Here is a 15,001-nt window from a genome sequence, read left to right as displayed (position 1 = left end):
GAGGAGGCTGCAATGCTTGGTAAGAAATGTACGCATTATCCTGCCCATGCAATTGTAACCCCTCTGTACAGTATGTTCACAAATAAAATAAAATAAAATTTATAAAAAAAAACCTGAAAAAGGAAATCAAAACCGAACTTAGAAAGTGGAAAAACCTCCCATGCTCCTGGATTGGAAGGATCAACATCATGAAAATGGCAATACTTCCTAAGGCTATCTACAAATTCAATGTGATACCTATCAATATTCCAACCTCATTCTTCAAGGAAATAGAAGAGACAATCCAAAAATTCATATGAAACAATAAAAGACCCCTGAATAGCAAAAATTATCCTTAACGGAAAGAACAGTGCTGGAGGAATAACAATACCAAATTTCAAACTCTACTACAAAGCCATAGCAATTAAAACAGCTTGGTACTGGCACAAAAACAGACCTCAGGACCAATGGAATAGAATTGAAAACTGAGAAATGAACCCATAGACCTATATCCACCTAATTTTTGATAAGGGAGCTAAAAAAATAGAATGGAAGAAAGACAGCCTCTTCAGTCAATGGTGCTGGCAAAATTGGTTAATTACTTGTAGAAAACTAAAGCTAGATCCTTATATATCACCCTGCACCAGAATCAACTCCAAATGGATCAAAGACCTTGGAGTCAAAGCAGACACTCTGAAAACAGGATGGAATAGGAGAAACCCTAGGTCTCCTTGGCACAGGCTAAAATTTTCTTAATAGAGACCTGGAAACACAACAAATCAAAGAAAGGTTGGACAAATGGGATTGCATGAAATTGCAGAGCTTCTGCATAGCAAAGGACATAGCTAGCAAGATCAATAAAAAGCCTACAGATTGGGAGAAGATTTTCACTAGCCATACAACAGACAAGGGTCTCATATCTAAAATATAGCTGGAACTCAAAAAATTAAATCCCCCAAAAACAAATTCTCACAGAAACATCTGCCTGATAAATAAGTGGGCTAAAGACTTAAAAAGAAACTTCTCTGAAGAGGAAAGAAGGATGGCCAATAGACACATGAAGAAATGTTCAACATCTCTAACCATAAAAGAGATGCAAATCAAAACAACATTGAGATACCACCTCACCCCAGTTAGAATGGCTAGAATCAAGAACACTAATAACAACAGATGTTGGATGGGATGTGGACAGAAGAGAAATCTACTGCATTTTGGTGAGAGTGTAAACTTGTTCAACCACTTTGGAAAGCAGTATGGAGGTTCCTCAAAAGACTCTACATAGAGCTCCCCTATGACCCAGCAATCCCACTTTTGGGCATTTACCCAAATGATCACAAACAAGACCATATTAAAGCTACTAGCGCAACTATGTTTATTGCAGCATTATTTACCATAGCTAAGATATGGAACCAACCCAGATGCCCCTCAGTAGATGAATGGATCAAGAAAATGTGGTATATATACACAGTGGAAATCTATGCCTCCATCAGAAAGAATGACATTGCCCCATTTGTTAGGAAATGAAAAGACTTGGAAAAATTAGTAAGCCAGGCCCAAAGAAACACAGGTCCCATGGTTTCCCTTATTTGCAATATCTAGTATATGTTTGAGACAAGCAGTAAAGGTCAGGTAAGTTGATGTTAGGTGAAATGAACCCTAGATAAGGACTCAAGTGGTTTTTCTTTCTTGCATTTGTTTCTAACCTATTTATAAGATGATTTTTTTTGCTGCTTTGTGTGTCTCTCCCCCATGGTATAACCCCTGTTTTCACTGTATAATTTGTGGAGGGGAAGGGAAAAAACAAATTGTTTAAATAGGGATACAGGTAGGCACATTGCAACAATGAAATGTACAAGATGCTATATCAAAAAATGAACTTTACAAGTTTGGGGTGGTTGGGGGAGATGGGAGGGCAGGGCAGGGATGGTAAGAGGAAACAAAGGAGGAGGAACAATGCTTGATAAGAAATGCACTCATTACCTTTCACATGTAATTGTAACCCCTCTGTAGTGTATTTTCACAATAAAAAACTTACTAATAAGAAAATCACACAGTACATTATAAGTACATTGAAAAGTACTCTACCACTTTGAGCCCCAGTCCTTCTGGTTTTTGAGTGGTTAATTGTAGATAAGAATCTCATGGGGACTTTTCTGCTCAGGCTGGCTTCAAACGGTGATCCTCAGATCTCAGCCTCCTGAGTAGCTAGAACTATAGGTGTGAGCCACCACCACGCAGAGATTTTTTTTCCTTTTTAAAACATATGGAGCTGGGCACTAACTCATGCCTGAAATCTCAAGTACTATGAGGGAGATAGGACAATGATGCTTTGAGGCTAGCTTGAGCAGAAAGTTAGAAGATCCCATATCAATATACAAACTGGTTTTGGTGGTTTAGATAAATAATTCCCAGTAATTCAAGAAGTTTAGTAAGAGGATTATAATCAGAGGCTAGGCTGGGCAAATGCCTCATGGCCCTGTCACTAACAACAACAACAAAAAAGATTGGAAAGAGTGGCTTAAATGGCAGAGCCAGAGAGTGACTTGAAAACACAAATCCCTGAGTTCAAAACCTGGTAATACACCAAAATTTTTTTGTTACTGCATTTTGTCCTTGGAATCCCCTTTCTGGATTAGGTTTAAACCTTCCCCTGTGTCTAGGAATACCATAGAACTCCTGGTGTAGGTGGGCATAGGAACATTTGAGCAATATGTATGATTTTATGGGTACAAGATGATCCCCAGATCCCAAATTCATCCCAGGAACAAATACTACAAGTCTAAGATTTAATTATTACGTACCTTTCTCTAGCTAAACGTTTAAGTTCTCACATAGGACAAATGCCAGTTTGAGGGCAGGGTTAGGTAAGGATCTACTTTTGGAGACAGGGCAGGTGCCAAGTGAGTTCCTGACATGGAAGTGGTAGCAAAGAGAAGTTCAGAGATTGAGGAATTTTTGAGCATTTCATGGCAGAGGGAAGCAGAAATGGTGAAACTAGCTTAGTGCTGGATATAGCCAGGGCAGCCTGGCCTGAAGTCACAGCCTTGTAGCTAGTATTAACAGTCCTTTCTAAGAAAAAGAGGTAAACATGGGAATGCAGGTTTGGAATGGCTTGTATGTGTACATGAGAAAAGAAAGTCCAAATCTTCAAAAAATATAATTTTATTATTATTATTAAGGTGTTATACAGAGGGGTTACCAGTTCACAAGTCAGGTAATGAGTACATTCCTTTTTTTGGGGGGGGGACAATGTCACCCTATCCTTTGCTTTCCCCCAATTTCCTCCTCCTATCCTTGCCCATAGTTACATAGGTCATTTTTGAAAGTTGAAATCTTAAAGACTTTGGCCAGTGGAAGCTTGTTGATTTTGGAGGGAAGTTTGGAGATCAGAGGGGGCTGTGCATGTGGGGATCCAAAGAGGGGAGTTAGCAAGGGCGAACCTCTAAGGGGATCCCAGTGGACATGAGCATCTGTAACGATGTTGAGAACTGGACTTTTGTGGAAAGAGACAAGGTCAGAGAGCTAATGAGGCCAGATCGTGGGAGATCTTGTGATAATGTTTAGGGTTCATTTTTTTCCACTGATCAAAGAATTAAAGGGAAAAATGTATTCCAAGCACAAAACAGCTTTATTTGAAAGCAAAACTATGGCAGCTAAATGGACTCCTTATGCAAGAAAGGATCCCAGAGATGGACATTCCAGGTCTCTATGTCAGTGCCCACAAGATATAAGGTCACATGTTCTCTTTATGCTAGGAGCATCTGTTTGTCTGATTGGTCAGAGGGGTGGTCATGAGAAACCTGGGATTGGTGTACCTCCTCACCACCCATAAGCATCATTTTAAGTTTCCCTACGATTGAATTCATGGCTCTGCACACGGGAATGGAAAGAATGGAGGCCGAAGGACATGTGCCAGGCCAAAGTCGTGAAAGGCAGATGTGTTTGGGACCTGGAGGCCATGGGTCCCTAAGGATCAAGATGTGAATTTCCTTTGCTGTCACCATCCACCATGTCAGAACCAGTCTTGGCTGTCATTTTCTGAAGTTAACTCCCTAGCCAGGGATGCCTAACTTCCCTCACTTGGACATGAGTTTCTGCTCTGAGTTGGATCAAAAGATTAGGGTGGGAGAGAAGCTGGATGGATGCAGAGGGATGCAAGCAAAATGGATTAAGGGAAAGGAATGAGGATGATGGGAAAAGTATGGTTCAAATGCTAGTGATGGACATGGACCACATGGGGAAGGAAGCAAACTTGATGGGATTTATTGATTATAAATAACTGAAGGATGGAAGGAGCTGCAGATCCATTTGAGCCTGACAAAATGTATGGAAGAAGGAAGTAAGAGAGGAAACCCAGTGCACAGGGTGGGAATGGAATTCAACCTGTCAGAAATCTAGAGGTGCAGGGTGACAGCAAGATCCAGATGTCCAAGGGTCAGGTGACCAGTCATTCATTGCTGATGAGATCTCAAATGGAGATCCTTGGTGTAGAGGAGACCAAATCCAAGTGAAGCCCGAGAAATGAAGTAAACCACAGGACTAAGGAAATTCAATAATGGAATTTAGGGAAGTGTTCTTGGAGTTTCCAGCATATCAGAACTTTTTTTATTTAATATGATTGTCGAGTTTTTAAATGCTGAAAGGAAGTTTAACATTAGCTTAATCAAATTGGTTTATTCGTTTCCAAGAGGGTGAATAGGCACCAATAGGCCAAGGATGAGGCAGAGGGCAAAGAGTTATTATAATTGGGAGTCTTCAGGATGTTTCACTTTCTCTCCATACCTCTCGAGAAGAAAATCTGTGAATCTCTACTGAACATGAAATATAGTTCTAGAAAAATCTCTAGAAGAACAATAGGTTATTTATAAGATAAGAGTTTGGCAAGAGTTTTTCTTGGAAATGTCCCTTCTTACTAAAGAATGACCCATATAGCTGGGCATGGTGGTGCATACTTGTAATTCCAACACGTGGGAGGCTGAGGCAGAAGATGGAGAGTTGGAGGCCAGACTGGTTCATATGGTGAGTCTGAGGCCAATCTGGGCTATATAGAAAGACCCTGTTCCCCCAGCCCTCCTCAAAACACTCGTACAAGCACAACCAGTAGGGAAGGAGAATCTCCTGGTGTTTGGGGAAGAATGATCTTTAAATCTGTTTCTTTTCTTTCTCCCCTCAGCTTACCAGATAAGAAGAAAGGCCAGAGCACTAAAGTTGGCTTCTTTCAACTGGTAATAAAATTGCTACTTTATGACTTTGGCTTTGCAAATTTGATTTGCAGCTTAAGGTGGAAGTATTGACTTTTACATTATACCGTCTTGGTAGGTTTTACCTACAGCAACTAGTTATATAGTCACAAACTGCATGAAAACAAGTTAACAGGCTGAATAGTGATAGAAATATGATGCCAATTAAACATACAAATCCTTTCAAATAGGTTAGCACAGTCTCCTGAAATGAAATAACTGGTTTTAGGTGGGCACCAGTGGCTCATACCTATAATCATAGCTATTCAGGAAGCTGAAATCTGAGGATCATGTTCAAAGCCAGCTTGGGTGGGAAAGTCTGTGAGACTCTTATCTCCATCTTTTTCTGTGATTACAGAAAAAGCCAGAAGTGAAGCTGTGTTTCAAGTGGTAGAGTGCTAGCCTTGAGCAAAAGGAGCTCAGGAACAGCACCCAGGCTTAGAGGTCAAACCCCAGAACCAGGGGGAAAAAGAAAAAGAAATCGCTGCTTTTATATTATCATTTTAGTAACAAATCTTCACAATAACCACAACACATTATATATATATATATGCATGTATATATGCATATATACATATACATATATATGTATATATATATATATATATATATATATATATACACACACATTCTTAGGACAAGTCTAGAATTACAGAATGAAGGCATTCACAGGTTGAAGTAGGCACTTGTCCATGTCATGATTAGTTCTGAGGGCCACATTCATGGCACTGATGAACACCCCATACAATTGTATCTACCTAGCAATGGCATCTGTAACAGTGTCTATGCCCCCATAAGATGTAGATGTGTAGATAAATAATCAAGTCTACACCTGAGGTAAAGAGAATGAGTTCAGAGGAAAGGTTGAACAACGTAAGTATGGGATGTTTTGGACATAATTAGTGTTAACTGTACTAATCAAAGACGAAACTTGGCATTGAATACTATTTGGCAGGTTCAAGTGGCTAAAATTAAGTAGTCTTTTTTACTTCCCCTGCTTTTCACCCATAGATGATCTCTAAACCCTTTATTTTTCAAGTTTCGATTTTCTTCATCGACTGATATTTGGCTGATGTTGGTGGGAACTTTATGTGCTACACTCCATGGAATCGCCCAGCCAGGCATGATTACTGTTTTTAGTATACTGACAGACCTTTTTATTAATTATGACATTGAAATTCAAGAACTCAATATCCCAGGAAAAGCATGTGTGAATAACACCATCGTGTGGATCAACAGCTCCTTCAACCAAAATGTTACAAATGGAACACAGTGTGGGTAGGTTATAATTATTATTTTTAAATTTTGTTTCTCATAAATTATCAGGTATGTAAAGGGGACATTAATGTCTGAGGTGGAATGGTACATAAAATTTCTAGCATTTCTAGAAATTTCTCTGCTCTGAGGTGCTTTCCATCTTACAAAGTTTTCAAATCTTAACAGAAGTAGAAGTTGGCATTGCTTACTGACTACAGCTCCAACATTTAATCACCTGGTTAACTATAGACTTGAACATGACATTGTCAATGCTTCACATCACTAGGAAGAGGACTGGTCAAGTTTATTTGAGTCTCATAGACAAGAGCTCCTTCTGTTTCCACCGAGTCCCTGCTGCCCCTTAGATTTGTGCCTGTGTCAATGAATCCTGTGGTCCCAAGCTTTCTCTTTATAATGGGAGCTTCAGAGTCACAGGCCACAGTTGGCAGGTCAGTTTCCAGGCAAGTGTAGTGTGGGGTTGTGAACAAAAAGTAACTGGGCAGGAAGAGCCAGAACTGGGCAGGCACACTACTTCTATTCTCTTTGTGAGAAGTCTGAAGGTCCACCTTGTAATCCGTGAGTCTGGCTGATAGGCTGGCTGACTCACTATCATAGCAGAGATTCTGCAGCCTGTCTCGTGCTGCCTCATGTTTAGAACAAGCTTATTTGCATATGCAAATCCTCATATTTAGGTTCAAGAATCAAAAGCAAGTTACATCCTGGTGAGAACGATACTTGGAAAGTCTCCCTCAAATGCATTGATGCCTTTCATTCTGAAATTTTTCTGCAGGTTTGTTTCAGGCTATGATTAGGGCTTTCTAAGTCATTGATATTCTCCCACCAATCATCTACTTGGAATGTGTTAAAAAATTTTTTTAATTCACTCATTCAATGAAAACCTATTGAACACCAACTAAGTAGCAGGAAGTCGTAGGAGCATGAGGGCACAGTGACCTTCAGAATGGTGATCTTTGTCTTGGTAGAGCTTAGGTCTAATCAGTCATGATTCAATCAACACTCATTCATAAATAGGAATTACAAACTCATAGGTTCTTGATGAAAGAAAAGCAAGGGTAACATACAGCATGCAGAATTACTCCGTACAAATTAACAAACCAACTGATTAGAAATAGCTTTGTTATTTACTAAATATGTATTTTTCTTCTTTAAACTTAGAAGTTTCTTTTTGTCTACAGACTCAAAGCAGCTTTAATGAAAGAGAATTCAGTAGCTGTCATTTTAAGCCCTTCATTTCTGCTGGAGGACAGAATGGTATAACCATTAGGTTAGAATGGTAAAACCACAAAATATAAAGCTAATCACTCTCCTCATGAAAATAATTTATTCAAGAGAGAATTCTTATATCTTGTCATGCCTTAAAACTGTGAAAATAAATGATAGGTCAAAAATCAATGTGTTTCTGGGATACTAGGTGCTCATGAATATTTGTTAGGTGAATTAAGGAGCATATCTTTCTTCAGTGTTTACTTTTTTTAAATTTAATTTAATTTTATTTGTGAACATACTGTACAGAGGGGTTACAATTACATGGGCAGGATAATGTGTACATTTCTTACCAAGCATTGCAGCCTCCTCCTTTGGTTTACCCTTCACATCCCTTCCCAGCCTCCCCTCTCCCCCCCAATCCCAATCCTTCTCAGTGTTTACTTTTTTGAATGCTTAGTATTCTGGTATTTATTTAGAATAGGATATGTAGCAAGTATTTTTTTTTGGGGGGTCCAGTCGTGGGGCCTGAACTCTGGGCCTGGGCGCTGTCCCTCAGCTCTTCAGCTCAAGGCTAGTGCTCTACCACTTGAGCCACAGCGCCACTTCCGGCTTTTTTCTTTTTGCTTATGTGGTGCTGAGGAATCGAACCCAGGGCCTCAGGCATGCAAGGCAAGCGCTCTACCACTGAGCCACCTTCCCAGCCCCTAAATTTTATTCTTTTGAGAGTTTTTTTTTGGCAGTATTGGGATTTGTACTCAGGGCTTCATGCTTGCTAGGCAAGTGCTTTACTACTCAAGTCATGCTCCAACACTTCTGATCTAATTACTTTTGAGATAGGATCTTGCTTTTATTCTTTTCCTGGTGTGCCTGCAGATCATTCTCTTATGTATACTTCTCATCGTAGCTGGGATGACAAGTGTGCACTTCCATGTCCAACTTTTTTGGTTGAGATGAAGTTTTGTCAACTTTTTTGTCAGAGCTGTCCTGGAGCTGTGAACCTGTAACTGTGGCCTGGAACTTTCCAAGTAGTGACAACTACAGATGTAAGGCACTAACATCTGGCAATTTTACTTATTTTTTGGTGCTTTACTATATTGACACTTCTAAGTTTGAATTGGTTTTTGTTTATCCTGATCAATTGGTGTGAGTGTGTTAGTCAGTTTTTGTCATTGTGACAAAATATCTGCTGGGAGCCATGGAGAAGGAGAAAGAACTTATTTTGGTTTTAGAGATTTCAGTTCATGATTGTCTGTCTCCATTGCTTTGGGCCTGAGATGAGGCTGAATATCATGGCTATAAGAGTGTGTTGAGGATGAAACTGTTTACCTCATAGTGGCTGGCTGGGAAATAAAGAGAGAGAAAAGAAGGGGTACAAATAAGGTATGACTTTCTAGGCTACCCTTTTCATTGACCCAAGTCCCCTAACAATCATCATTCTGCTATATTCCAATAGTCAATTCAAATTTTGAATTTATCAATGGGTTACTCTATTGGTGGTGACAGAGCCTTCATGATCCCGTCACTTACCAAAAGCCCCACTTACAAATACTGATTGCTTGAGGACCAAATCTTTATTATATGAGTCTTTTGCTAAAGCTCTTCATATCCAGTCCATAGCATTGAGTCACTTCCCTGCTTCTAGAGAATTTCATGCAATTATTTCTTTTATTATTATATCTTATTCTCTCCTAGGATCTAATGAGGAGTTGAAGTGGGAGTTTTCACAACTCCACCTTCAGCTGTCTTATCTGATCCGCACATTTGTGAATGTGTGAGTCTGTATATGATACGTTTATTACCATCTCTTCATGTGAGCTCCATGGGTCTCTACTTCATCATGGGAAATAACTCAATGACAGGCAACAGGGTTTTTTTTTTTGATTTCACTTCCCAGTAGTACAGAATGCCCAGGCCCATGATAGCCTCTGACTCCTAAGTAAAGAGACATTTTTAAAGTCCTGTTTGATGTGAGAAGCTTCTAGTCTTTTCAGAAGATAACTCTCATACTCCTGTTTGTCTCTAGATCCTGAGGTCTGAATACCAGCTGCTTCTGGCTCTGCCTTTTCTGATTGTTCTCTTCTATTTCTGGATCAGAGATTTTAAAAATTATTTGAGTCTGATTGTATTATTTAACATGTTATACACTGTTACTAGATGCTTAAAACAGAGAAAGTAAAACAAAAATTCCATGTTAAGCCTAAAATCCTGGAATTGGCCTGAAATTCGAATCCTGATTCCCTGTACAAATGGAATTTTCCACTGAGAAAAAAACTAATCTGAATTCTGTATTCACATACAATCATTTAGAGACTCTCCCTCCTCTTCTCCTTCAATTCCAGTTATATTTGCCTTTTCCTGAGGTTGCACCTATTAAAGAAGTAGTCAAAACAATGGCACTCAACAAGATTTGCTTATTATTCTTCAGCTACACAGACTCAACAATGTCACCAGTTGGCGGGCTACCAGTGGCCCATGCCTGTCATCCTAGCTAATCAGGAGTCTGAGATCTGGAGTATAAAGGTTAGAGATTAGCCCTGGTAGAGAAGTTCACTAGAGTCCATCTCCAAAGTAATCAGAAAAACGTAGGGTTAGAGGTGTGGCCCGAGAGGTTAGGTGCCAGTTTACCAAGCATGAGGCCTGCCAAAAGAAATGTTACCAACTGGTTTGTCACTTTTATGGTGGTTCTTTTTTAATTGGTGTTACTGGAGCTTGAACTCAAAGTTTCACAATTGACACACAATTGCTCTACCACTTGAACATGCTTCTGCCCTTTTCTTGCTTTAGTTATTATGGAGTCAAGTTTGTTATTTTTTTCCCCTGACTGGCCTGTGACTATAATTCTCCTATCTATAACACATACCTGGATTAGAGGTGTGTGCCATTACAGCCAGGGCCAGGTTTTTATATTAACTCATTAAGAATAAATAAAGCACAGATAAGCAGACTGAACAAATCAATAAAAAACAATCATCTATCCACCAACTGAAGAAAACCATTTCCAATGGTTTCAGTTTCCTTCCTAATAATTAGCCTCTCTCATTGAATTATTTACTAGCTAGTTAAAAAAATCATGGCTTTGTTGGAGATGGACTAGGAAAGTTTATTTCTTGAACCAACTTGTTCTTTTATTTGACTACTCTGGTTAAAAAAAAGATGTAGCAATTACAATCATTCTTCCACTTTATTGTATAGGGTTGGTCTTGATTTTGGATTGCAATAGCAATTACAATCATTCTTCCACTTTATTGTATAGGGTTGGTCTTGATTTTGGATTGCAATCATCATGTCTGACTCAGTAATTCTTCGCAGTGTGAAGAAATTTGGAGAGGACAATCATGCTTTTGTGTCAGATGGATCATGTAAGTAGCCTCTTCATTTCATAGAGCTCTACAAAGAGAAAGGAATACAAAAGTGAGACAAGGTTGTGATGTTTCAAGGAGCAGATAAAAATTAGCAACATCAAGTAGATTTATTATTGGGCTTGACCCTGACAGATACCCTGTGGTTCTCCCTATGATCCATGTGATGTAACATCTGGAAGCCTAAGTAGGTATGGCTGAGTTAAGCATCATCCTCCAACTACTTCTTTTTTAAACCATTAATTTCTTAGTTAGGTTGAGTTAAATGGTGACAGCAATCAAGTGAATGTGTCTGCTTGAGTGGGGCTGTATCCAGCATCTTCTGGCCAGTCTGAGATCATATGGAAGGGGCTTGCAGCTCTACTATTGAGTATGATGTGAACACCGAAAATTCTCTGTGTGTGTATGTTGGTACCAGGGCTTGAACTCAGGGTCTCTTACTCTTGCTTGGCTTTCTTGCCCATGGCTTGGACTCTATCACTTGAGCCACCTTTCCAGTCTGTCTTTTTGCTAGTTAATTGGAGATGGAGTCTCACAGATTTTTCCTTCTGGGCTGTTTTAGAGTCTCACAGATTTTTCTTTCTGGACTGTTTTTAAGCCATGATCCTCTAGGTCTTAGCCTCCTGAATAGCTAAAATTACAGGCATCGCTTAAGTTGTTTTAATTTAAATCTGATTATTTAAATTTAAGTCTGATAATGACCTTTTAACAACTAGCAAGGTCACAGAAGTAGTAATAGACCTCCTAATTCTAATGCAGTTCTGTCTGATTCTCAAGCCAAAAACATTGTTCTCTATCTACACTACAGTGTCATTTTAGTTTTAAACTAATGTCAGGAGAAACAGGACGTAACATCCCATGGTAACAGAGGTTCCTTAAGGTTCATTTCCTGTGGCTTCTTTACACCTATGACTTTAGAGCCATTTTTTCACCTCCTTCCCTACATCTCTGACCTGTGCTGGGGAAAATATTATGTGGCTCATGTCATGGCTTCTACTGTGGTGGAAATATCAATGCCATCGCACTGTCTAGTTAACTTGTGATCTGTTAAGTAAATGAGTTCTGGTGTTTCCAGGGAACCAAACCATAATTATTTATTTTACAGACTGTCTTTAGTTGATTTAGAAATACTTCTTTCATTTGCTATTCAGAAGGTTCAAATGTCTTATGGCCTGCAGCAAAGTCCAGAAAGATACTATGACAGCAATGTAGTCAGTTCTTTGTTCCACTATAATGTATAAATACATAAAGAAATAGAGACAGAGAGGGAGCATGAGAAAAGGTAATTTGTAATATTGCACAAAAATGTACAATGTAGAAAGAAATTTCCAGAGGAAACTTGTTAACAACTGTGTTACATTTTCTCATTATTACTTTTAAAAAGATCTTTATTCATTGTTTTTATCCTGACAGGTAACAACGATAAGGAATCAAGGTAATGATTATTTCAATAATGCAATCTTTTCTAGAGGTTTTTTTTCTTTTTCTGGTCCTGAGCTTCTTTTGCTAGCACTTCTTTTGTTAGCTAGGTTAGCACTCTACCACTTAAGACACAGCACCACTTCTGTTTTTATTTCAGAGTAGTTTATTGGAGGTAAAAAGCTCGCAGACTTTCCTGCCTGGCCTAGTTTTGAACCTCAATCTTTAGATCTCAGACTCTTGATACCTAGGATTATAGGCATGAGCCACTGGCACCCAACTGTAGAATATTTCCATAATAATCCATGAAAGGTACAAAGCAGAGAATATTGTATTTACATGGTATATGCCATTCTATTCACTCCTGTTTTCTTTCGTGGTACTAAGGGTTGAATTCAGAGCCTTGTTGTTACTAGGCCATTTTCCCTCTTTATTTTTATTTTTTTTATTTTTTGGGTCAGTCGTGTGACTTGAACTCAGGGCTTGGTGCTGTCCCTGAGCTCTTTTGCTCAAGACTAGCACTATACCACTTTTTAAATATATTTTTAGGGCTGGGAAGGTGGCTCAGTGGTAGAGCGCTTGCCTTGCATGCATGAGGCCCTGGGTTCAATTCCTCAGCACCACATAAGCAAAAAGAGAAAAGCTGGAAGTGGCACTGTGGCTCAAGTGGTAGAACACTAGCCTTGAGCTGAAGAGCTGAGGGATAGCACCTAGGCCCAGAGTTCAGGCCCCACGACCGGACCTTTCTCCCCCACCAAAAAATATTTTTTTTATTGTAAAGATACTGTACATAGGGGTTACAGTTACATGAGTAAGGTAATGAGTACATTTCCTTTCAAGCATTGTTACTCCCCCTTTGTTTTTCCACTACTATCTCTTCCTTCCCCACCTCCCTAACTTCACCCTCCCCCACCCCAAGCTGTAAAGTTCATTTTCAACATAGTGTTTTGTACATCTCATTGTTACAATGGGTCAACCTGTATCCTTATTTCATTCAGCTTTTTGTTATTTCCCTTCCCCTCCCCAAATTAGAAAAATATGTATACAACATTCAGGGTACCAGAATCAAATACAGTGAAAACAGTGGTTATACCATTGGGGAAGAACATACAAAAGAAACAAAAAAATCACACAACCTGGAAGAAATGGATGATTTCCTAGCAAATATTGACATACTGAAACTAAACCAAGGTGAGTTAAACCAAGTTAACAGGCCCATATCAAGCATTGAAATAGAAACAGCAGTAAGAGACCTCCTATCTAAGAAAAGTCCAGGACCAGATGGATTTACAGCAGAATTCTACAAGGCCTTCAAAGCAGAGCTCACACCAATACTCCTCCAACTCTTTAATGAAATTGAAAGAGAAAGTTCATTACTGATCTCATTCTAAGAAGCCATCATAACCCTACTCCCCAAACCAGGCAGAGGCTCATCAAAGAAAGAGAACTATAGACCCATTTCTTTGATGAACTTCTATGCAAAACTTCTCAACAAAATGTTGGCCAATCGACTTCAACAATTCATCCAAAAAATCATACACCACGATCAAACAGGATTCATTTCAGGGCTGCAAAACTGGTTCAATATATGCAAATCAATTAATATAATTCATAACATCAACAAGAACAAGGATAAGAACTACATGGTTATCTCAATAGATGCAGAAAAAGCATCTGACAAGATCCAACACCCCTTTCTGATGAAGGCTCTGGAAAAACTAGGAATCCATGGAACACTCCTCAATACAATAAAAGCTGTATATGACAAACCTACAGCCAGCATTATACATAATGATGAAAAACTAAAGCCATTTCCTATGAACTCAGGAATGAGACAAGGATGTCCACTCTTTCCACTTCCCTTCAATTTAGTATTAGAATGCCTAGCTACAGCAATAAGACAAGATACAAACATAAAAGGGATCCAAATAGGGAAAGATGAAGTAAAACTCTCCCTCTTTGCAGATGTCATGATCTTGTATTTAAAGAATCCCACGGACTCCACTCCCTAATTACTCAAGCTGATTCAAAACTTTGGCAAATTAACCCTCAAAAATCAATGGCTTTTCTGTATGCCAACAATGAGAAAAGCGTGGCTGAAATCCGGAATGCAACTCCATTCATAGTAGCCCCACCAAAAATTAAATGCTGAGGAATTAACTGAACCAAAGAAGTGAAGGATCTCTATGATGAAAACTTTAAAAACCTGAAAAAGGTTCCTTTTTCTTTTTTTTTTTTTGGTTCCGGTCATGGGGCCTGAACTCTGGACCTGGGCACTGTCCCTCAGCTCTTCAGCTCAATGTTAGCACTCTACCACTTGAGCCACAGCACCACTAGGAAATGGAAAAACTTGGAAAAAATTATATTAAGTGAAGTAAGCCAGGCCCAAAGAAACATAGGTCCCACGGTTTCCCTTATTTGCAATATCTAGTATATGTACGAGTCAAGCAGAAAAGGTCAGATAATGTGATGTCAGGAAAATGAACCCTTAGATATGTATTTTAATGTTTTTTCTTTCAT

General features: G+C 39.1%; 1 protein-coding gene across 1 annotated transcript in view; it reads left to right on the top strand.

Moving 5' to 3' along the window:
- The first annotated feature begins 3,843 nt into the window (after positions 1-3,843).
- Abcb11 (ATP-binding cassette, sub-family B (MDR/TAP), member 11) overlaps positions 3,844-15,001 on the top strand; it is a 91,576-nt gene continuing 80,418 nt past the window's right edge. Inside the window, exons 1-3 of the mRNA XM_013027336.1 lie at positions 3,844-3,959; positions 5,153-5,204; positions 6,259-6,497. Of these exons, the coding sequence (XP_012882790.1) occupies positions 3,844-3,959; positions 5,153-5,204; positions 6,259-6,497 (407 nt within the window). The remainder of the gene's footprint in view (positions 3,960-5,152; positions 5,205-6,258; positions 6,498-15,001) is intronic.

The sequence above is a fragment of the Dipodomys ordii genome, unplaced genomic scaffold (assembly GCF_000151885.1).
Source record: "Dipodomys ordii isolate 6190 unplaced genomic scaffold, Dord_2.0 Scaffold5, whole genome shotgun sequence".
Lineage (NCBI taxonomy): Eukaryota > Metazoa > Chordata > Mammalia > Rodentia > Heteromyidae > Dipodomys > Dipodomys ordii.
The sequence above is the reverse complement of the archived record's forward strand: the minus strand, read 5'-3'. Positions and strand labels throughout refer to the sequence as shown.